The sequence below is a fragment of the Diadema antillarum genome, unplaced genomic scaffold (genome assembly GCF_040938485.1).
Source record: "Diadema antillarum isolate AM-2024a unplaced genomic scaffold, OU_Dant_1.0 seq00000720_RagTag, whole genome shotgun sequence".
NCBI classification, from domain to species: Eukaryota; Metazoa; Echinodermata; class Echinoidea; order Diadematoida; family Diadematidae; genus Diadema; species Diadema antillarum.
Window position 1 is genome coordinate 280,697 of NW_027271624.1, and position 22,985 is coordinate 303,681.

General features: G+C 39.5%; 1 protein-coding gene across 1 annotated transcript in view; it reads left to right on the forward strand.

The window, feature by feature from the left end:
- The first annotated feature begins 732 nt into the window (after positions 1 to 732).
- Positions 733 to 22,985, forward strand: part of LOC139738091 (sodium- and chloride-dependent glycine transporter 1-like) — a 49,991-nt gene continuing 27,738 nt past the window's right edge. The window contains exon 1 of the mRNA XM_071648754.1: positions 733 to 2,461. Coding sequence (XP_071504855.1) covers positions 2,149 to 2,461 — 313 coding nt within the window. The 5' untranslated portion in view covers positions 733 to 2,148. The remainder of the gene's footprint in view (positions 2,462 to 22,985) is intronic.

Sequence of the window (22,985 nt, forward strand, 5' to 3'; positions counted from 1 at the left end):
GTATACAATATAGAAAATATTTTTGTTGTCATATATATGTAAGTATTAGAAGAATTACCATATTGGCTGATATCGAATGATTTTAATTTGATATGAATATTGAGTTATTTATAGAGAGAGAGGGAGGGAGAGAGAGGGAGATGAGAGGAGAGGGAGGGAGGGAGAAAAGGAGGGAAATATAGACACAGTGAAACATACCTAGGAAAGAGGGATTAGGGAGGGAGTGAAATTCGGCCTTTGGCTGCGACGATGTTGATATCAATAAGCCATTTCAATTCAACATAAGATGCATCAGTATCATCACTTTCTGTATGCTATTCTCCAGAGAATTTACTGGAACTAGTGATGAGAACATGCCAAGAGTTTTCGCCTTTTGAGCAAACGAGTTAGCCTGCATATACGTTACAATAAACGACGAGGTACTTGTGTACAGTCTGAGAATAATTGAGCCTAATAATGGCTCGCTGAACACGCACTCGAGTTCAGCAAACGTGTGCTCTGTTAACTGTAATGTTGTCAGAACTCGCTGGTTTACACACATCCCGCGAGATGTGTAAACAGCTCCTAGTAGGGAGACTTATTTCATTTTTATATTGCGTACACAATGTTGTGTAAATCGTAAGGGGGTCGACCTTTGCTCGCTGTGGAAGTAGAGGGCACCTTCAAAACGATTGTACGTAACATGCAGAGTCCTTGGACGAAGAAATTTGTCATCAAAACAAAGATTTATTTTATGGAAATATCGCTCTCCAAATGAAATGGTCACTTGTCATGACACAGAACATACGCCCTCTCAGAGTGGAGCACGCCATCAAGAAGGGATTGCAGATAACTCCAACAGAGGGAATCCTGAATCTAGTTTCGCAGTTTCCTTTTGGTGAGTGATTATTTAGACAATATTCCCGCCACGCACTTTCAACGCTATGCTGTCTGCTGGGACCGAATGTCTGCCGATTGCTGATGCCTACCAAGAAAATAAATTTGACCAATGAGCGTCAAGTTAGGTTAAGTTGTTCCCTAGCGAGCGAGCAAAAGATCGAACGGACCTGGGCGAGAGACAGGGAAGGTAATACGAGTCAATCTCGATACAGGATCGCGATGTATACATGAATTAGCGCCCAAGTAGAACACTCGCGGAAAACTTCCGAGGGAAGTGAGCACAGTGCTGGTGAATGTGTGTGCGTTCCGTATACGCGCAAATAGTCAATATACCATCGTTTGTTCTCACTCTTCTTGGCTAGTGGGCACGGGATCGCTTAGTGCAGCCTAGCGGGAGGGTTCCTGGAGTGGACTTGAACTTGACAAGTTGACAATTCGTCGGTCTGCTTTGTTTGTTATCTTGCACTCTTCTCTCCTTTTTTTTCCTTCTTAGGAAATTGTAAACTCCGCTCGCAGTCGGCAAGCTTTGAAGTTCTTTGACCGCGTTCTCTCAATCATTTGTATTGAGCGATGAACTTACGTTGAACGCCAACTTGAAAATAAAAGAAAAAGAATGTGCATACTTCCACTGTGACTAGTCGTGTGAATTGTCCTCGTTGAGAGCATTTTCTCTCTTGGTTGCTCAGACGTCAAATTTACAGATCAAATTTATGCAAAGCTGGCAATTGCATAAATAGTTACCTAGGGCGGATTCTAGCATCGGTTCCAGCTCAAATTTCTTTGAAAATTTCACTTGCCAAGTTTAGACGTCTGGGGAAAAGGCTGCCTACAGCCAGGGGCAGAGTTGAGGATTATCTCAATTCCGCTCCCAAGCGTCACTTGTCAGTACCAGGACCATTACACCTGTCTCCATCTCCCTTCCCTCTTTCACTTCACCCTACACCGGTGACAGCAAGCTTCACACTTCTACAGGTGATGTATGCCACCCTTTTAGTCTCTTAGGAGTTCACAACATTTACGCTTGATCACCTTGGTACTACATTCTGTCCTCCTACCTCTACCCAGCTCCCACTCTTTATTCTTCAAGAGCCGGACTTCGGTATTTTATACTTCTTGTTGAATCGTCTTAAAAGCGTCAATTGGAACTTTGACTGATTATCTTAACACAACCATCGCACGCCTTGACTCGATAGCTCCAAACACACACATCACGAGCTCACGTTGGGACTTCCTTAACTCCACCGGACTTTGTTGACAGAAAAAGAAATCATGACATCGGAGAACAACGGAGTGCCTCCCATCGCTAATCCGGACGAAAAAATCCCCCTGAACGACCTGAAGGGGACCGAGTCCAAGGACCAGGGTGATGGCAGCACCGACATCGACGGCAGTGTGGTGGTCGCCGATGGGAAGGTACCCGAGCACCATCCAGAGCCAGACGAGGAGGAAGAGGTTGAGGATGCTGGTGGGAAACGCGGCAAATGGACGGGGAAATTAGACTTTCTGTTGGCTTGCATCGGTTACGCCATCGGCCTCGGCAATGTTTGGCGATTTCCATACCTGTGCTACAGAAATGGTGGAGGTAAGGGTAGAAATGATCCAACCCCATTATGAACTAGTCGCTTGGCAATATCAAAATTTATTCCCTCAGCTACTTCAATAACAGACACCCTCTATAACAGGGCCATGGTTCATATTGCCTGAAACTGAATTTCTTTTGATACTACTGTCTGACATAATTCAAGCATGTTTTCGTGTGTCATGCACACAAATAGTTATAGTTTAGATATTGCAATTTTGCATATGATTACCGGTTTCTACGATATAACTTAATTATTTTTACCAGTGAAGCATATGTGACAATATAACTCTTTTTGCTTCAAGCTTTTCTCTGTAAATTGAGCAATTCTGTAATGTATTCAAATTTTATGTATGCTTTGTAAACAAAGGTTGCCCTTAATAACCACAAAGCTTGCCGGAGGCTTACCCGTCCGAGCAACAACTAAGCGAATTCCTGCCTATGGAACTTAATGGCAGGGAGCAGGTGAATGAAATGCTGTGGCTGTTGGAAAAGAAACATCCATAAATATTTGTAATATATTGCACAAACGGTCTATTGTCATACGCTGGAATTCAGTGAAAGGTACGTATATTACGATCAATGCTTTATGCCCTATATAAAGCACGTATTTTGCTTAGATTGAACTGTAGCGTAAACCGTTTTCATCATCGTTCAGTCATCTATGCATGCTGTTGTAGCCTTGTCCGCACGCAGTGGGAAATGTATCCCGCAGAAAGTTTCAGAGTAGAGGTAAGTCTAATGTAGGCCCTATACTTTTATAAATCAAATAGAATGTAACAAAGGATTATCTGTGGTAGTAAACTTCATTGTACTTTGAATAAGAAACAGGTGCGACCTCGTGAAAATTAGGCCATGGATTGCATTATGGAGCACAGAAAATGTCCAATATACGACCTCGTTTAGAACTTCGTCCAACTGAATAGTTAACGTTATCGTTGTTATTGTTTGCTCATGAAATTTTTTAAACGATCCTTCAAACCCAACCTTAGCTCAGCTGACCAATCAAGATCCAACACCTCGCTACAATGATCAAAGCTAGTCGCTGTTATTGAAGCCAGGAAATGTGTGAAATAAAGTGATTTGGCTGAAAGGAAGCTTTACAAATCATTTACAAAAGCAACAGTTTAATACATGAACTACCACTTGCCCTAGTTTTAAAGTCGAAGAATGGTTTCACGTTTGAAACTTTTTTTTGTGTTTTATGAAACACGTTGGGGATCTGTACACAATGACTTAGCGGTTAAAGGATAATATTTTCTATGTGCGAGTCTCAGCTCAGGAGAAGTGCTGTTTGGCAAAGCACTTTATCTTCATTGCTAGCATCATTATTTAGGGAATCAACTTGGTACAGAAGCCATTGTATCTGTTTAGACAGATGCTGAGCAAACCCGAACAGCTACGTGCACTGATGATGCGTTCTTTGATCTCAATACCAAACGCATTACTGGGTTCATACTGTATGTCAAAAGTATTTTCAACAAGGGGGGGGGGGGGGGGGGGGGGGGTGACAGACACACCTCCATGTTCCATCTACTTCTACACTTCGCACAAGCGCTTACTGACCTTCGCGCGCTCTGAACGAAAGCTCTACTCAGTATAGTCACGTGACTTGTTAATGTTTATTGATTTGATTTTGCCCATGCCACATGCGGTAACCACCTTCTCACCCTCCAATCTCTCTCTCATTTTTTTCCTGTCTTTCAATTTTCTCACAAGATAGAATGTGAGTAAAGTGTGTGTGGATTTATGCAATGTCTATCACCTATACGTCACTTCACTGAAACGGACGACGACACAGTGGTGTTTTATTGGTCTCTTTTGCCAGTAATGGTCTGTTCAATTCTTAGCTCTCGTCTCCCTAATGACCCTTTGGTTACCCCAGGAGTTTCAGAGACTCTGATCGATTCATTTATTCAGGTTAAAAAGGACACCGGTGTATGAAACACCCTATTTGTATGGTGTTAGTGTAATGAATCACCTTGGTGGTCTTGTTGGGAAGTGAAAGCTGTACTCACCTCAGACTAAGACTCCGTTTACAGTACAAGGCCGGGCCGAGCCGCGGCCGAGCCCGGCCTCAATTGCGGTACTCGGCCCCGCGATTTTGTCCGTTGACAGTGCCGGGGGGCTCGGTCCGGGCTTTTAATTCAAACCTTTCAATATTTTGTCGTAGTGGCGCTCTGCTTGTAAACAAACACTAATATTGGGAGGGCGCCGTTGTTGTTATTTTTGTTGTTATTTGAATATATTTGGCGTTTATCATTCCTCGAGGAATATTTACGCCGGTCGCATTGTGGTATAGTCTGGTTTCCAGACCCATTGCCAACTGGACTCTGCGGCGACGAACGTCGCCGAAGGCAAAGACCTCTGCAGGACAAAACTACCTTTAAATTAACTCGTTTTCAATGTTGAGGGCGTTGATATCCTGAATAGCGAGATAGTGCGGGCAGAGTGTCTGGAAGCCATACTAAATTTGGTACCGCATTTGGCCCAGTTTGCGTTTACAGTGAGAAAAGGCCGGGCTCGGCCGCGGCCGAGCCCGGCCTTTGGAGCTTGGCCAAATGCAGCGGCTGATTTTGGTACCGCATTTGGCCTTTTGCGCAATTACAGTGAAATGAAGGCCGGGCTCGGCCGCGGCCGAGCCCGACCTTTTCACTCGCTGTAAACGGGGTCTAAGAGACTTCTTATCTTAAAAACAAGTTGAAGTGTTTATAGCGCAGTGTTTTCTACTGTATTAAAGCGCAAATCAGATAGAAATTACATTACGTGTTGACTGCTAAGGACTTTATGTTTGCGAAAAACACTGTCCTCCGCTTAATTAACCCGGAATCAAAAGTAAATTATGCCTAGAAATGGTCAAATCTGATTTCCCAGAATTTGCTGCCGGAAACAACTTTATTTGTGTTGCCTTGCGTAGGTAAAACAATAAAACACTCCCACATCGAGAGTTGTGAAATCGGTAAGACTGTTGTTGTTGTTGTTTTAAAGAACGAAAGAAGAGAGAGAAGACTGTCGCTAAGACAAAATGATTATAGAGACAACATGTGCATTAAACATAATAGCAGAGTAGCATTTTGCCACAAACGTTACTGTCACATATCATTTTGATCAAGTGACTATGACAACTATTTCGAAGAAGCTGAGTGACTTTGCGATATTTTATTATGAAAATAATGATATGCATTTTATAATAATGTCCTTGTCGCCAGAATATTCATGACTGCTTTGCTTCGCTTACAACCTTCAGGGAATTTGGTTTCCGCTATCGTTTTTTAATCGTATAGGCCTACTGAGTATTCTCTTTTAGAAGACAGCTTGCCGATTTCAAGTCCTGTCTGTCCTACCTTTGTTTCATGATGAGGTTGTTGTCAAGAACTAAAAAGCTACTTCTAATGCATTGAAAAAAGCTAATGGCGTCATTCCAGCGATCCTGTCAGATGTGACATTAGGATATGAGTGGTCCAGCCCGCATTAGGCAGCTGTTTTTGAACCTTTGTTCCTTTTGCAACCCCCTCCGTAAAATCATGGTAAAATACAGCACATCCTACTTTGGAAAGAGCAGGGAGGTGTTCTCTCTCTCACGCCTACCGGGAAAGAGTGATTCTTTTGTGAGGAGACATTCTGGGTTCCTGAGCACGTCGACCGAGGAGCCTTAAAGCAAACGGTTTACTACTTAAAAGTTTGGTGCAGTTAATTTTCTTGGTGTTGTTACATTCGTTATGAGAGCGATACTGCTTGCATGCTACCAAACATAGGGTATGAACCCTTGCAAAATACAACAACAAACAAACAAACAAACAAACAGCAAAACAAACAAACAAACAACAGAACAGAATATAATTATGTGTCACGCACTCACTTGTAGATTGCCATGATTTACGTGAAGTACGTCTGCTCAATTACCACTTCAGATGTACGAATTACTTAATGTAATGACTTGGATGTATAGTTGTTTTTAGAACTTTAATAAAAAAAAGCTTAAGGTCCAAGGATAAAAAAAAAATAATGGTTGGATTCGCTATTGTGCCCTTCGATGACGTATCACGTTCAGACAAGTCTGAACTTCACGTCTTGAATTACAGAGATGAGGTGATAAATTTCGTCTCTCCTTGATCACGTCTCATTGTCGGTTGTCCCCAGGAGAATACGTATGCAACTTTTCGACCATCATACAGTGAAAGAATGTCAAATACCGCATAACTTGGCACATCGATGGCAAGAAAGTTCTCATTGAAACGCGCGTCGTAGTTTTCGCCAATATTTTTTGTCCTCCATGGTTTGAAATGGAAATCACATGTTTAAGAAGTCTTTTGCTCGTGGTCCTGGGGAAAACTTTACCTCATGTCCTCAAGCCTTCATCACATGAACAGACATACAAACCGATGCAGAATAAACAAACGGGAGGATGATAGTCGCGTTGTGGCGTGAAACAAGCCCTGTCGCTGGAGGGATTTGGCAAGCTTTCATGTCTTTCATGGCAAAGCGGTCTACATTTTCGATCGGTGGAGTGTCTGTGGCGAGGTGAGGGGAACAATGGGGCTATAGCCGACAGGGGAGGCAAGGAGACCAGCTACGGGGGGAATTCTATCACTGCGCGACCTACTAAGTATTGACACTAAGGGCTCTAGTTAAACACAGGTGAACAAAGGCGCAGCAACATAAGGCAAACGGGGTTACTGAATGTTGTAATTTGGGCCAGGCGCTCCCTTGGGCACCAGCGGCCGAATGTTGACCTTCCTCTGTACATCATTAGACGTTCGGATACAGCTGGCAAAAAGACCACCAATTATGTGCCAGAAATGAAATGTTCTCACACGTGATATTATTTTGTTTCCTCCAATGTCGCATAATGTGATTCTCCCTACCAGGAGTGACTTTTTTTTTCTCGCAGTGTAACGCTGGCTTGAAAAGAGTCAATCGCATTAGAGCCAGTAAAATGTGGACGAGAGTTCTTCCTTTCCTCTTCGTCAGGAACTTTGAGTTGCCAAGAATATTTTGGACATTGCGACTCCCTGGCATACTGACTGATACAGGTTCCCGCAGTTCTCATACCTTCAAGATTCATGGAAAGTAAACATTCCCCCGTTGTGCACTCTTTGTAACCAACTAACAATCAACTCCGTTTCATTCCAGATGAACGTCCGTCCTTTAACTTGCATTTCCTTTACTCGGGTTTCAGCTGGCGTATGAAGCATTATACATAAAGTAGATTTGAGGGCAGGTGGTTCGCCGAGAAAACATGGAGCTGGACCTTCCCAGATGTTAAAGGTCACACTCGCTTCTTCAAGGACAAGTGGAAAATGGGAACAACTGAAAATAAGGCTAGTTGAAAAGCAGCTTTTTCGCTGTGACGAATGCAATGAATTATGCTGACGTCACTTATCAATGGAGCAAGTTAAACTGACGTGTACGTACAAGTATGATTTGTTCATTTTTCCAAAGTTTATTCGACACATGGTCAAATTTTATCATCCCTACAGGGTGATAGGATCTCGATTTGCAACCGCACTTCCTTTGTTCATCTGTTCAAATCAAGTTGAACATGGAGTTTAAAATACTCTGATAAGGAAAACAAAACACTTTGAAAATCATCGCGACTCGGCAAAAAATGAATGAAAGAAATCAAAAATGACCCTCTCCATGAAATATCTAGAGAACATTTCACCAAGGAGGTAGATCTCCTTGATCTTATAGTGGTATGTCCCATTGATAGTGTTGATGGCTTCCTTCGTTGTGCACAGTGACCAAATTATTGCTCGTGTTCCATGAAATGCCTGCAGGCCTACAAACGGGGAAAACTGGGTTTGTCCCGCTTCTTAACTTGTTTGAATTCGCATTTCGACTAGCGAAACTGTGCTAGGTGTTCAAGGCGGAGGCATTCCAGCACTGAAACCAGAAACTAATCCATCTCTAAATGAGTCCTGCAATGTTTTTCTTGAAAGGCGACGAACTTTTCTCTTTCTCCATCTCAGCGAGTAAAAGTAGGTGCACCAAGACTCTTTCACATCATGGCCATTTCCTTCTGGGCTTACCAACCGAAATGTGAAACTTTCTTTGACAAAAGCCTTGTCACGTGGTCTTTATCATTTCTAGACCTGCGATAATTTGCAGAGGAGGAAACAGAAAAAAAAAACTCTAAACATGGGAAAAAACACTACTGCAGCAATGGCGAAAAGCTCGTTCCCACATTCGGCCTCATGTGATGATGCCTTTCCTTTTTGTTGATGATCACTTATGTAGAGAATAATGCAGACAAGCTTGTTTAAAGCGGAATTAGACCCAAATATGCATGTGACTTGAATGAATGCAGCAATATCAATAGAACTCATTGTTAAGGAGAGACCCACTCTCGTCGCCGGGTCTGAATAGCAGACGACTCCCAAAGAAGAGTGTAAAGATAACTCCTTGTAGTTACCTCTCCCTCATGGGGGAGGGGGGGGGGGTTAGGTAACGACTGTAAGAGATTAAAAGGAAAATGTATCATAAGAGGGCCTAACAGATTTATAGACTTGATATGCGCATACACTATTATAAATGTCTTTTTCTGGTCGCCGTAGAGTGAAACAAATAATTATCTCGACGCTCTGGAAAAAAATAATTGATGTGATCTGGTTCATTGACTTATTTTGAAAACTATTCAGTATAGAAGTCTTGGAGTTTGTGTTGCGTGAAATGTAGCATATTTTGTGACAAGCTATTGGGGAACAAAAATAAATTAGGCATTGTGAAATAGTCCTTGGACGCTTTCTTACGCTTATTGGTTTTTTAGAAGAGTGTTTGTATTTTCGCTACTGATGGGCTTGTAATAGAAACTGACATAAATTTCTCTGTACATTATGAGCTAACCTATTTTGCAATGACTACATTCAGGACTAGAATACTACAATCTGTAATCAGGACTACAATAATGCAGCTGTAATAATGGAGCAATTTCTTTTCCAGTTTACAAGATTGTTCCCTGTGACTGACGTATACGGGTTAAATAGCCGGAGGAAAAGCGTGGAGAGAATTACAACAATTTTGTACCAGTTACTGAAAGTTCTTCTAATCATTTCCACGTCTCTATAGTACACAGTCGTAGTGACACATACACTCATTCATCAGCCCATCCAGTCCACTCCGTTTCTCTTTCGTCCGACGAATTCTTCTCTTTTTCGTAGGACTTTGCATGTGCACCAACACACCCATACATCTAAAATCTATTACCGAGTAATTGATGGCGTGCTTTTTGCTGGCCTAAATCCGCCATAGGCCTGATCATGTCCCCGGGCCATTGGCGGTGGCGAACCTTGAGACACACAACTCGTTGACAGCACAAATCTCTGACCGTTTATACTCAATTGTACATCAGGATGGGTTTTGTGTGTGAAACAAGACCCAAAGCAAGGCAGCCACTTAACGCTGGAAAGTAGCACTAAACGAATGAATAAGGCCACATGTCAACAAGAACAAGAGGTAATTTGGAGGACTGGCATATATACTGATAGGTCGCCGGGACTTTCTGTGTCATATTGCAGTTGCAATGTAGGCCCCTATAGCTATTGTAAATCTGGATATAGCGGCATCGCAATGACCAATCCATCATTGTAGGTTTATATGTATATATCTCTCCTCTAATAAATAAATGAATATATATATATATATATATTGCAATGAACGATGAAGGGCATGTTCTGTGTTTACAGATGCAGTGTTGTTTTTTCATAATAGCCATGATATATAGTGAGAAGTAGGAAGTAGCGGTAGGTGTAGCTGGATTTCAGCATGTATTCTATTTGCCTGCTGAAATCTCGAGATAGCTATACCTGCTGCTTCTTCCTATAGGCATATACATATATATATATATATATATATATATATATATATATATATATATATATATATAGGTGAGAGTAAGGATGAGACGATAGACGTAGCTTGAATCCTCACAGTTTGATTTTTATTCTCGAGCTTTCGGGCCCTGCCCTTTATCAAGACTGAGGATCAAAGAAAGGAAAGGAAAAGCAAATATATATATTTACATAATCCATAGATACGTACGATGTGATGTACAATTCACATTTGGGCTGGTTGCAAGCCGGCAATCAGTTGGCAACCGGTTGCGGGAAACATTCTGGGTGGTATATGAAAAAACAAAAAACAGAGTTGGGCTAACGGACATCTAAACACAGTGGCAGCAATGATGGAATCGGAACATTTTCCTTTCCTGTATCTGTGATTGTTGTCAAACACACCATTATACACATGTTTCTGGTTGGGAATGCTATTCATGTGCCCTCCTCTTTTTTGTGCCTATGTTCAGTTTATTTATACAGACACTCCTCAATCTAATTACTATTATGATTTTCATTAATTGCCGTTATTGTTTATATGGTTACCTGTCTTCACATGTGTGTGGAGATATGCATTTGTATATGTACGTGCATATTTCTATCTATATGTGCATGTGTGTGCACATGTATTTGGTTGTACGTGTGTATATGTATGCTTGTTTGTGATTGTATGTATGTATGTTATATTATTTTATGATTGACGCATATATACACTCCTATTAGTTTTGTTATCTTCTGCTGTTTCTGCCTCTATCATTATCGTTATAATTTTCACCATTGTCTTTATCATTATTAGTTTTTGTATACAATATCTATATCATGTTCTGTATCCATCATCATTGTTTTGTCCGATTTCTTTGATCCTCAGTCTTGATAAAGGGCAGGGCCCGAAAGTTCGAGAATAAAAAATTAAACTGTGAGGATTCAAGCTACGTCTATCGTCTCATCCTTACTCTCACCTACACACTACTTACTAAAGATGCGACGGCCCAGGGGTTTAACAACTGAAAACACACCTTTCACACACTCACACACACACACACGCGCGCGCGCGCACACACACACACACACACACACTCTCTCTCTCTCATTCTCTCTCTCCCCCCCCCTCTCTCTCTCTCTCTCTCTCTCTCTCTCTCTCTCTCTATATATATATATATATATATATATATATATATATATATATATGTATACACGTATATTATAGGCCTACAGTATGTATATAATTATATATGACTAAGCTTATATCAATTATTGCTATCATAGCGGTGCTAAGATGCCATGCTTGATATTACGAAGAGCAACATTACGTGTATTATCCATCAATAATCATTTAAAACAACTATCGATAGCCGGAGAAAGATATTGGTGGTCATCAGGTGTAAAGTAATCATCACATCAGGTCAAGGATTCAAACCTTCTCAAGGCCCGATCCATCCAGCAAACCCTCCTTCTCCTGACACTATTCCCGCCTGAAAAGAGGATCAGAGGAACTATTTGCTGATGGTATTAACTTTGACCTGGACGAAATTGGGGTCTCATAGTGACGCCGAAGTCTGTTCCGAGCTGGAAATTGACTCCAAACTAGGAACATTCTTTCATTTTTTTTTTCCTGCGAGATGTTTAAGATGGCAAAAGAATATACATCCTGACATTGCATTAGATTTTCCGAATTGAAGGTACATCGTTCTTCTATTGAGACTATAAATTATTTTTTACAGTCTACTTATTAAGCTTGGATAAAGAAATGCGTTACACACATCAATCAATAATAATCCCTTTGTTGCTGTTTGATGTCAGGTCGCCATATATTGTGTTTTTATTTCATCAACTTGTTTCACAAGCTACATGAAACGTAAAACAGTCGAGAGGGAAATCGTATTTCATGGATTTCAGTTTGGCTTGTGGTGAAGTGGGTCCAAATAAAGAGTAATTTCCCGTGATGAGGTTCGTCTTCGACATAATAGCTTTTGAAATGTTCAGGACTATTAAGTTTGTTTGCTTCCGCGGAACGAGCTAGTTGACAGGTCCAAATTGTACACGGTTCAGTTTCATTGTATTCGTGTTTCAAAGACTCAGTGAGTATATTGTCATTTGGATCGCAATTTTTGAACCCCAATTGAGCGTGTTGTTGTATGCCTGCTGCTTTAAAAGGGTCACATAAGACTTACACGTTTGAAAAAAAAAGGCATTTACTTTAGTAGACGTCCTGTACATTTTCTGGTACACACTTTCAGTCCAGTCGAGCCTGGTAATTCTCTCGTTAAAGGCATGGCATTATCGATAGTTTTGGTCAAGATGGGATTCAGGGTTTAAATTTTTGCGAGATAACTAGAAACCACTCTCATGAAAGATCATACAATTCTAAGAGGAATTTAAAGTTTATTTGATGAAAATCGATTTTGAAAAGGCCGAAATATCAGAAAACAAAGTAAAGCAAAGTGGTCCTAATAAAAGTTAGGACCCACCTTGCATAGGACTGCTGGAGAGTGTTACTTCATTACGTGGTGTAAATTCATTGTACAAAGCACAAGAAAAGAATATACTTTTCAACCATTGTAAATGATTGTACAGATTGTTTTTTTTTTTGCACAAGTTATTGAACCGATATTACACGATGTAATTGTATACTATAGGTTAGTGAGCATGAGTATCATGATTCTATTTGAAAGCTGTACCTGTCAATATCTTTCAATCAACACACTGATAAATATATGCAAAACACACATGAACACATATCAAAAATAAGCATCTTATCCCGACAAGGAAGAATTCTCAGATTTGAACATTTATCCATGTTGTAAGGATAACAGCGTGTCAAATACTAATAATAAACTGATTGTTGTTCGCTTGTTCGCCGTACAATATGGGTTTGGTCCATTCAGATTACATTTCGGCAAACAAAGCTAATATCTCCCTCTTTATACTTTACGTGGATGTATTTACTTTGTGTTATGACAGCATTCATACTGAAAATGATCGCACGAATAAACTCTAAATTAACCCTGCTGGAAATAGCACAGTGTCCCACATTGTGGAACACAATATGAAAGACAGTGTGAACACTTTGAGAACACGGTGTAAAATCTCTGCACATCGTTAAATTCGAGCGTTTCAACATTGTGAACACATTATGAAACATCAATTCACAATGTGAAACAGAACGTTACAACGTAAACACTGCGAAAACCACACAGTGTGAAATCCTCTTCATACTGTTAAATTACGAGAGTTTTCACACAGTCGGCTGTGTGAACACATTGTGAACACACTGTGGGACACTGTGTTCTTTCAAACAGAGAATGTTCAGGCAGTGTACTAGTAATAATATTTTCAGGGCAAAATCACTTCAGTTCAATCTTCACTTCAATATAATCATATGTGCCGTCCCTTGTTAAAGTTCGAATGTGGTTCCGGCTAATTTTGATATCCCCGAGTTGGCGAGTTCCATAAAGTCTGTATCTAGGAAATGTTCGAAAAATGACGTTTGATGCACAGGTGAATGATCCAATCCAGAAAGTCACAGATTCAACCCAGCAAAGTCCACATTAAATAAGAATGGAGCCGGACATGAATTAAAATGTATATAGGCAATTCAACCCTCCTCAGCTAGGCAATCACTTTATTCAGGCCGTATCTCCGCAAAAGGCATGTCAGCAAGTAGTATAGGACTAAGTTACTTCAGAGCCAGCCCGACCAGATTTCGTGACACTTGTATACAGCGACAGGGCTGTGTATATTTACTTCAGAGCCGGATGTGACAATACATGTACTCTCAGAACAATGGTGTTGGAGGAACTCTTCTAACTCGACAATTTCTGTGGCGTAAATAGGTTCCTTCAACCACTCTAGATCTCCGTCCTTAAGTTTCCAGAACTTAAATTTTAACACACGCTGACTCATTGTTTATTTACGTACAATAGCCGACACAAAACAATCGAACATATTGTATACTGTTATTATCGACTTATATTGTGTATCATTCACACACACATGATACGTGATACTAAGGAATTGTTGTACACCCACATACACACATGTGTGAGAAAAGAATCCCCCCCCCCCCCCTGGTGTGTTGTGCTTAAACATACTTCTAGCATTTTCTAGTCTTATTCATCAGCAGCTTCTGGCATTTTTTTCTGTGTTTCATCAACAGCTAAGTATATTGTATAGGCACTGCGTAGAAAAATCTGACATTTTTCAGATCTTTTCTGTCACATCCATGAAAACTTCGCCACCATCCTGATCAGTCAAATACGCGCACATACACACATGTAAGAAACTATATATCATAAATGTATATTCATGGCACTTTGATACTTGTTAGCTTGGATTCTCCAGGGCCGCATTACATCACGGATTTTTTTTCCCAATTGTAGATATTAATGTGCTATCAAGACTTGATGTTTGTCTTTGATGCTTCTAGTGTAGGACCTCTTCCCTTCATACTTTTGCATCTATGTTTGCCTTGTCCTGTTGTCAAACACACTCTACATGAGTTGATTTAATGCAAATGCGAATGTCTGTATCAGGTTCACCATGACATGAGAAGTATCAAAATTGCCATAGTCCTTCCGTATCCAACCTTCCCCCCTACAAAAAATTTAAAAAAAAATAAAAAAAGATCCACAATTCACGTTTCATGATGTCACATACATTCAAGTTAATTAATATTTCTCTTTCTCTCGCTCTTTAAATCTAAAAGCAATCCGTATATGGCTACGACACCAGCAGTAAGCAGATAACGCTATGGTCCGGAGCCAAAATTCAAGCGACATGTATAATATCGCTACATCGCTCCTTGTCTGATGTATGTATACGTCATGCTTTGCGCCGTGACGTTGTGACTTTCCATCTTCACCTCCTTCTTGTACTCCACGCGGGCAGAGTTTATACGTTACCTCATTGGATTCCTCTATTATAGGGAGCTGAGGACTAAGTCTTTCTTCTGGTATCTAAAAATTTTTACCTGCGCGCAGCAATTATGGAATAGGATGTCATTTTCCCCCTAGAACATTCTTTTCCCCCTGGTACCGAACTCGTACCAAAAAGTTTGTGAAGTATAAAAGGGAAGACTGAAGTCATTCAAGCTTTTGAGTATGTTTTTAGCGCTGCTCCTGAAACGAATATAAGTTCGAATTTTACAGAAGTTGACTGTTTTTGTATGAAATGCTTACAGTGCTCAATAACAAGGATGACATGCACATCACTGCAAAGGACAAAAAGAAAGAGACAATCCCACATGAAATGTGATCGGATCAAAATGTTCGTTAAAAGCCAACCTTTAAAATGCATTAAAAGTCTAATTACTGAACTTTCACATTCCCAAAGTTAAAGATACTAATGTATATCTCTGTGTACATGTGTGTGTGTGTTTGTGTGTGTATGTGTATGTGTGTATGATTGTATGTATGTGCGAAGGATTTCGTTGTTTGTATGATCGGATATCGTCCCGAGGTAGGGAAATGGTTTTAAGATATGAAAATAAATGACAGAAGTGATCTTTTTGTGTTTCCAGACAATGTTTCCTGTATTATCATTCCACATTGCTGTCACCAGGGTGATACACAATTTAGTCAAGAGGAATATTTCTTCTCTTGGTATTGAGGCATATCGAGCTCTGTTATTCAGATGTCAATGTCTTTCACGTAGAAAGCTGCATTGACATGGCATTATTACCACAATGTTACATCGACATGGATATCTTACATCTTGTCTGTAGATGGTTTTTTTATGTTTCATTCAAATAGTTGTATGAGAAAGTTATATGCAAAGCAGAACGGTATTTTTCTATGAAACTCATTAATTTGAAAATGAAATTCTTATCCTTGAATAATACTTATATTTGTGTGTGTCCGTGTATATACACATTTTCATGCGTCTCATGTGAAGCGCATCTGTAAGTGTGAGAACCATTGGGATGCTCTTGGTAATGGTTGTTTTGATGGTTACAATGGGCTACCCTCCGTATGTTTTTCTTTTCTTGACCTTTATGTATGGAATATGTTGATTTTTAGTACGGAAATAAAACAAACAAACAAACAATTCGATATTCCAAATGTTCGTTTTCCGAAGGTTTGTTGATCCAAAAGTGAAATAAGACTTGTGGTTTTGAAGGTTCTTAAATACGCACGATCTTTACATTTTCGCATTAACAAACCCTTTTTCATGTTCGGATGAACGAACTTCGGAATGACAAACATCATCCGTTTAGATACTTATTTCTCTTTGCTGGTGATGTTCGTTATTCTGTATGTTTGTTTATCCAAAAATGAAATAACATTTGTTATTCCGAAACACACAAATTCTGTATATTATATATAGGTTCGTTTAAATCCGGGAATAAAAAAGGGTTTGTTAATCTTAACAGTTGTGGCGTTATTCCGAAGGATCGCTACTGTGAAGGTTCGTTGATCCGAAAATGAAATGAGGTTCGTTACTCCGGAGGTTCGTTAATCCGAAAATGGATTAAAGTTATTAATTCCGAAGGTTCGTTAATCTGCAAAGTATAAACGGTGCGAACTGAACAACCTTTGGAATTACGAACCTTATTTCATTTTGGCATTAACGAACAAGCTTCGGAAAAATCGAACCTCTGCATTTTCGGATTAACGAACCTTCGAAATAACGAACATTATTTCATTTTCTGATCAACGAACCTTCGGAATTACGAACCTGATTTCATTTTCGGATTAACGTATCTTCGTAATAACGAACCTTAACCTTTGCTCACACGACACTTGTCTCGTCTTGTGTAGAAGCATTGTGCAAAGTACGGTTAGGCCTTTTAACTTTTGTTTTAAAAGTGTTCCTATACAATGCAACATGCACAGGTCTGGGCATCAGTGTGGTTATGTACTATGGATGTGTTTTGTGGGGGGGGGTGCGAGCGAATGCACATTATGGGTCTGTTGATTAGCATACATGTTTATGTGTGTGTGGGGGGGGGTGTGCGTGCGTGTGTGTGTATGTGCGTGTGATTTTGTGAGTGTTTTATCGTCTCTTTGCATGCATAAATCAAACTTCTTTTTTTCCTTGGTCTGTGATGAGTTGAATTTTAAAGTTGATCATGGAACCATTCATCTACACTGTTTCATTTTGATGTCTTTTGTTCTCTGGAAGCTGTACTCTAGAGAGGTGACTGAACTAAATAGACTGCGCAAGACGAGTTTGCATGACGAGCGATAAAATTCCTTTCAAGCTGTGCCCACACTTTTCGTCTGCTCTTTTTCAGACATCTCAGCCCATCGGGAGGGATCGCACTTCAATTCCCAGATAGTCTTTATGACTAATTCTGGGTCGAGAGTGCATTTTCTACTTCAAAACGCACTCTTTTCGTCTTATTCTAGTCATTGTTCACAGTGGTCATACTTAACGCTTCCTCGCGCTCAGTGGAAGATGGCGGTTGCATTTAATGTCATTCTCTCAAACATAAAAGTGAGAAGTATGCAGTACCACGTCCATAACACTCAGAATTTAAAGTATTCTTCGGTTAGATATTGGGTCCTCCTAAAATGTACAATTTGTCCAATATGTGCTGCTACAGTCATTTTACCGCTACATCAGCAAAAGCGACAACAAAATGGCCGTACAAATACCGTCGTAATTGGTAATTACGTTTATAAATCAGCGTCTCCAAGATGATGTCACAATTACATTTGCAATGTGCTGGTAACTCGTGGAAAGTTTGATGTGATTAAGAATATGGCACTTCGCGTAATTCAATAATTTATCTCCAGTTTTCTTATGCAGGTCAGAAACATGGGATCTGCGTCACAGCAGGAAGCACGCATCAGAAGAAGTGCGCATTCCATGCTTTCTACCCATTTGAGCTGCTGTGGAATTTTGAAGTGAAACTGCACGCCATGTCCATAGTAGATTTCCAGTAATACAGGTGCACAGAAAGCGACTATTTCCTATGAGCACATGTGGTCCATTTCAGAAATATGGTCCAGCATAATATCATGCAGAAGATCTTTTCCCTGGCTCGATAAAGTCGGACAAATGTAAAGAAAGTCATAATATTTTCAAACATCTCGTTTCTGTATGAAACAGTGATAAAGGTTGTAACATTTGCACATATCCTCACCAAATTTCTCATTAGGTTTGATTGAAATGAAAAGACTAAATCATATCAATATCAAAGTCATTGGTATGAGTTGTGGTAATGTATCATGATAGCTCTTACGGTGGGGCCGTCTATACAAGTAGTTGCAGACTTTAACAATATGCCTTATATATACAAACTGATGAGAAAGGTTTGTTTTGTGTGTGTGTGTGTGTGTGTGTGTGTGTGTGTGTGTGTGTGTGTTTTGTTTCTGATTCGCACTGTTATGCAACGTTTCGCCAACACTTGAACTTTGGAAACCTCACAACTGCCTAACGTTACACTTTAAGAAAAATAGGTTTAACTTTACACCTTTACGTGTGACATATTTGCAGTACCTTTACGGGTGCAACATTGCACCTTTTTGGTCGGAAAGGTGCAAAATGGCACCAGCAAAGATTCCGCGATTGTGTTACACGTAATGGTGTAAAGTTGAACCTATTTCTCTTGTATGCCATGTCCAGGTAAAGCCCTTATCTTTCTGTTTGCCTGATTTTACTCTGTAACTTAAGGCCATTTAAACATTAAGCGAAATGTCGCTCTAAAGAAGAAGTCTACTCCAGAAATTTATCAATTCCATAAGAAAGAGAAAAATATTCTACGCAGAATATTGCAAATAATTATGATCAAAGTCGTATAAGAAATATGGAGGTTATGACATTCTGAAATTTCATTTTTTTTTCTGAAAACACTTCTTGACCAGTCTTTATGAATATCAAAATCAGCAATTTGATGATGTCAAGCTCTCACAATTTGTTATTTATTTCATTTACAGAAATGAAAAAAAAAATCTCATATTTCAGCTGTGTGAATTTACAACTTGCCTTAAAACCACCCAAAATGAAAAGAACCAATGTTAACTCAGATATATTTTCGTATAGGGATATATGTTTTTACCTGCATGAGCTAAAAATAACATTTTTAATCCAAATTTTGTATATAACACACATGAAAAATTGTGAGGTCATGACATCATCAGCTCGTTCATTTGAATTCTCATGAGAACTGGTCAAGAATTTTTTTTTTTAATGTGAAATTTGAAAATGTCACCTCTTCCTTATTTCTTATTCAATTTTTGTCATTTAATTTTTGAAACGTCCTGTTTAGGGATTTGTTTCTCTTTCTTTTAGAGTTTATCTATTTTGGGGTGGATTTCCTCTTTAAGAAGTTTTCATGTGGCGCCATTTAGGGATGAGCTGATAAAATGTCAGTGTTCCATGATGCCAGTATAGATGACGTCTGTCCTCAACGTAAAGGAATAGGGGGCGTAATGCTGTTGGGCATCTAATTCTCTTCTGGCTGAATCTTGTTACAATATAATACTGTAGTATTCCTGTGTTGCTCAAAAGTTTTATGCTTCAAAAGTTTTATGAATCTCCCACATTGAGCCCTTTAAAGCTGGGTCATATAACTCGTGTTGATTTCGACAGTCGACAGTAAGTAGTTCACAGAGAGAGAGAGAGAGAGAGAAAGAGAAAGCCTTTGTTGCTTCGAACAATCGATGCTCCGGTCTGTTTTTAAGCATTTCCCATAAGCATAGAAAATGCATTCTGTAAAATTGCGAGAGAAATGTTACAAATGGTTTAAGATATATACTTTGCTTTGTGTTACTTTGTCTTCTTCTGACTGTTGATAGGTATATGAACACCATGGGTATTCACGGTATAATACTTCTAGAAGCGCTGTTTTGATCTGTTTCATGGAAATCCTCATCATGCTCATGGAGGGCCTTTTTGAGTACTCATTTTGCACCCCTGCATTATGCCCTCCTCGCTCCTGGAGTTATTGCTTATCACACGTAAAGAGAATTCATGGTGATGCCAATTGAAAATCAGCTCAGATGGAGATGGAACAAAATATAGTTACAGCTAGTGTACCCGAAGCGTTTTTTACAACTAGACCTGCATATAATGTAAGGGTTTTATATTCTCAACAGAGCCTCGTCTCTAAGATGATATAAGGACCCTCGCCTGTGTTTTTGCGCCAATTATATGGTTGAAATATTCCCGAAGGCTATGTTTATTTAGATAAGAGAACCCCGTCTACGATAATGCTGCTCAAATCAATCCACGGTAGCTTTCGTGTTTATGGAAGCAGAACTTTAATGAAATTAGAGGTTACTGTGCGAGAAATGTATCATTATTTCCTGGTATATTGAGTTTATACATGGCCCTCTCCCTACCAGTCTCTCTTTCTCTTTCTTCGCTTGAACAGCTATCTCGGTACACTGTCTTGTGTGTCAGTGAAGCATACAAGTTTTCGGTACTGATGAAGATAGTGGGAACCTATGATTGGAGCTATATATCAATTTAGACAGGAGCGAATCTCCAATCAATTTCTTACTTCCGCAGTCATAAGATTTTCGATCACTGTCCCATAGAGTTACGGACAATGTGGGTCGGGCAGTGGGGCCCTCCGTCCACACTCGTCGCTTGTCATCTTACCAAGTAACATGGAGGTCAAAGCTATTTTCGTTCACTTTAAAAAAAAATCAACCTTTAAACATGAAGTTAACAGCAGTATATCTAGGGTAAACCAGGGAGGTACGTCTCACCTCCCTGGGTGAACCTATGGTCTGAGGTACGGATTCCATGTGACTTCCTAGACTGAACACCTGATCATCCGTGGTTAGAGCACACCTGTAGTCCTGTACAATGGCGTGCCCCACAATCACGCCTTGAAGAGATTTCATTGCCTCCTCTAGATGGAGGCTTGTAGCCTGCCGCTGGTATACACCTAACTAGAAAGAAGCAATATGGATAAATACCTCATTGAAATACTATAGCAATGGCAATAGTTTGAGTCTTGAAAGCCTATTATTGCATGGTCAGTCTAGCAAAGCGCTAGGAAATGACGCCCATTTGGAATGTTCTCATTGATTACACCTTAATTGTTCACTCTATGTGAATAAAGTGTCGCTAAACGTCGCACGCTGGTGACAGAGTTTTTTGTTGTCCAATATATCTGAAACGGCAAACCTCCCTCTAGACTTTTGTATCAGCCGCATCAGAAGGACTGCAAGAATAGTATTTTATTTCCCAGGCAAATATAAATAGTTTAGACGAACACGCCAAGATGTAGGACTACATCAATAACTATATTTATATACAGATGATGGAAACATTTTTAAAGTGTGTAAATAGTATTTATGAAATGGCTGCGCAATGAAAAATTTTCATAGATATGCGGTTTGGTTTTAAATTCCAGATACAAAATGAGGGTGCAGAACATGATACAAAACTCATCCCTTGAATATGTGTGTGTGTGTGTGTGTGTGTGTGTGTGTGCGTATGTGGGCGTGTGTGTGTGTGTGCGTGTGTGTGTGTGTGTGTGTTTGTGCATGTGTATTTCCTCGGATTATTATCAGTATTGAGTTTCTCAATCTTGTTAATGACTCACTGTGACATAGGTTGACGTTATTTTCACATTTCAGATTTCAAATTGAGTGGCATTGATATCAGTGGATAACTGTTTTTTTTTTTACCAAGCGTTAACATTGACAGGCTTGTAAAGTAACAATACAAGACAGACTTGATAGTTGCATGATGTAACAGATGACTCCTACAACCTTCTTATTAAAGTATGTCATGCATATGGTTGTCATCACTTTGTATCCTATCGACAATATAAGACAATTGTCCACACTAATTGTTAACATCAGAATCAATATCATCTTAATAAAATAATGTACAAACATATCATCTTCACAATCATAAGTACGTCAAGGTCTTAGAACATTACATCATGCACAGTGGAGGCTGCATCGTGCAGCAATTTGTGCTGCAATTATGTTTCCCGATTCCTCGAGATTGCAGTCCTATATGTGAATGACAAAAACCTAAGTCTTCCTAAAATCATGAAAAGGTGCAATGCATACTGGACAGGTAGGAAGAAGGAATGAATTGGACTAAGTGGTTATGCTCGAGGGGTGTGCATCGAAAAATCATTGAGGCATTTCATCCTCAAAAGAGTCAAAGACAAGATTGAGAGTGAAACTATAACAGTGCGCATAAATCAAATCACATTAAATATTGATGCGAATCTATCTTAATGGAAGAAGAATGGGTAATCTATCAAATAGCGCAATTTTTTAGGTCGTTGTAATTTTACCAAGGCATCCTTCACAGCATTCCGCTGTTTATCCATCTTTTTTTCTTTCTTTCAGAAGACAAAATATTACTGAAGTCTGAATTCATGGAATCCATTGATCAAGCTTTCATGGACACAAACGTCAAACATTGACTAAAGGATTGTGTTTGATTTATCTATTCATTTCATTCAACTATGTAGGTTAATATGTGGAGTAAAAGATATGATCCAAAACCAAAATAAGTTTGCCCCTCTTAGGAAAAAGAAAATGAAAAAAAGAAGAAAATGTTGAGAGATGCAAGGATATTAATGAATGTCTTCATTTATTATTCTAAAATTGTACCATTTTATCACAGATTAGCAAAATTATGAAATACAGCTAGGCCTTTATAATCCCAAACCAGTATTCGTGTTATCATAGAATTATTATGTGATGTAAAATATCCCAGTAATGTAATTTCCTCATTATCTGACAGTAAGCTGTATGTTTCTTCACGGT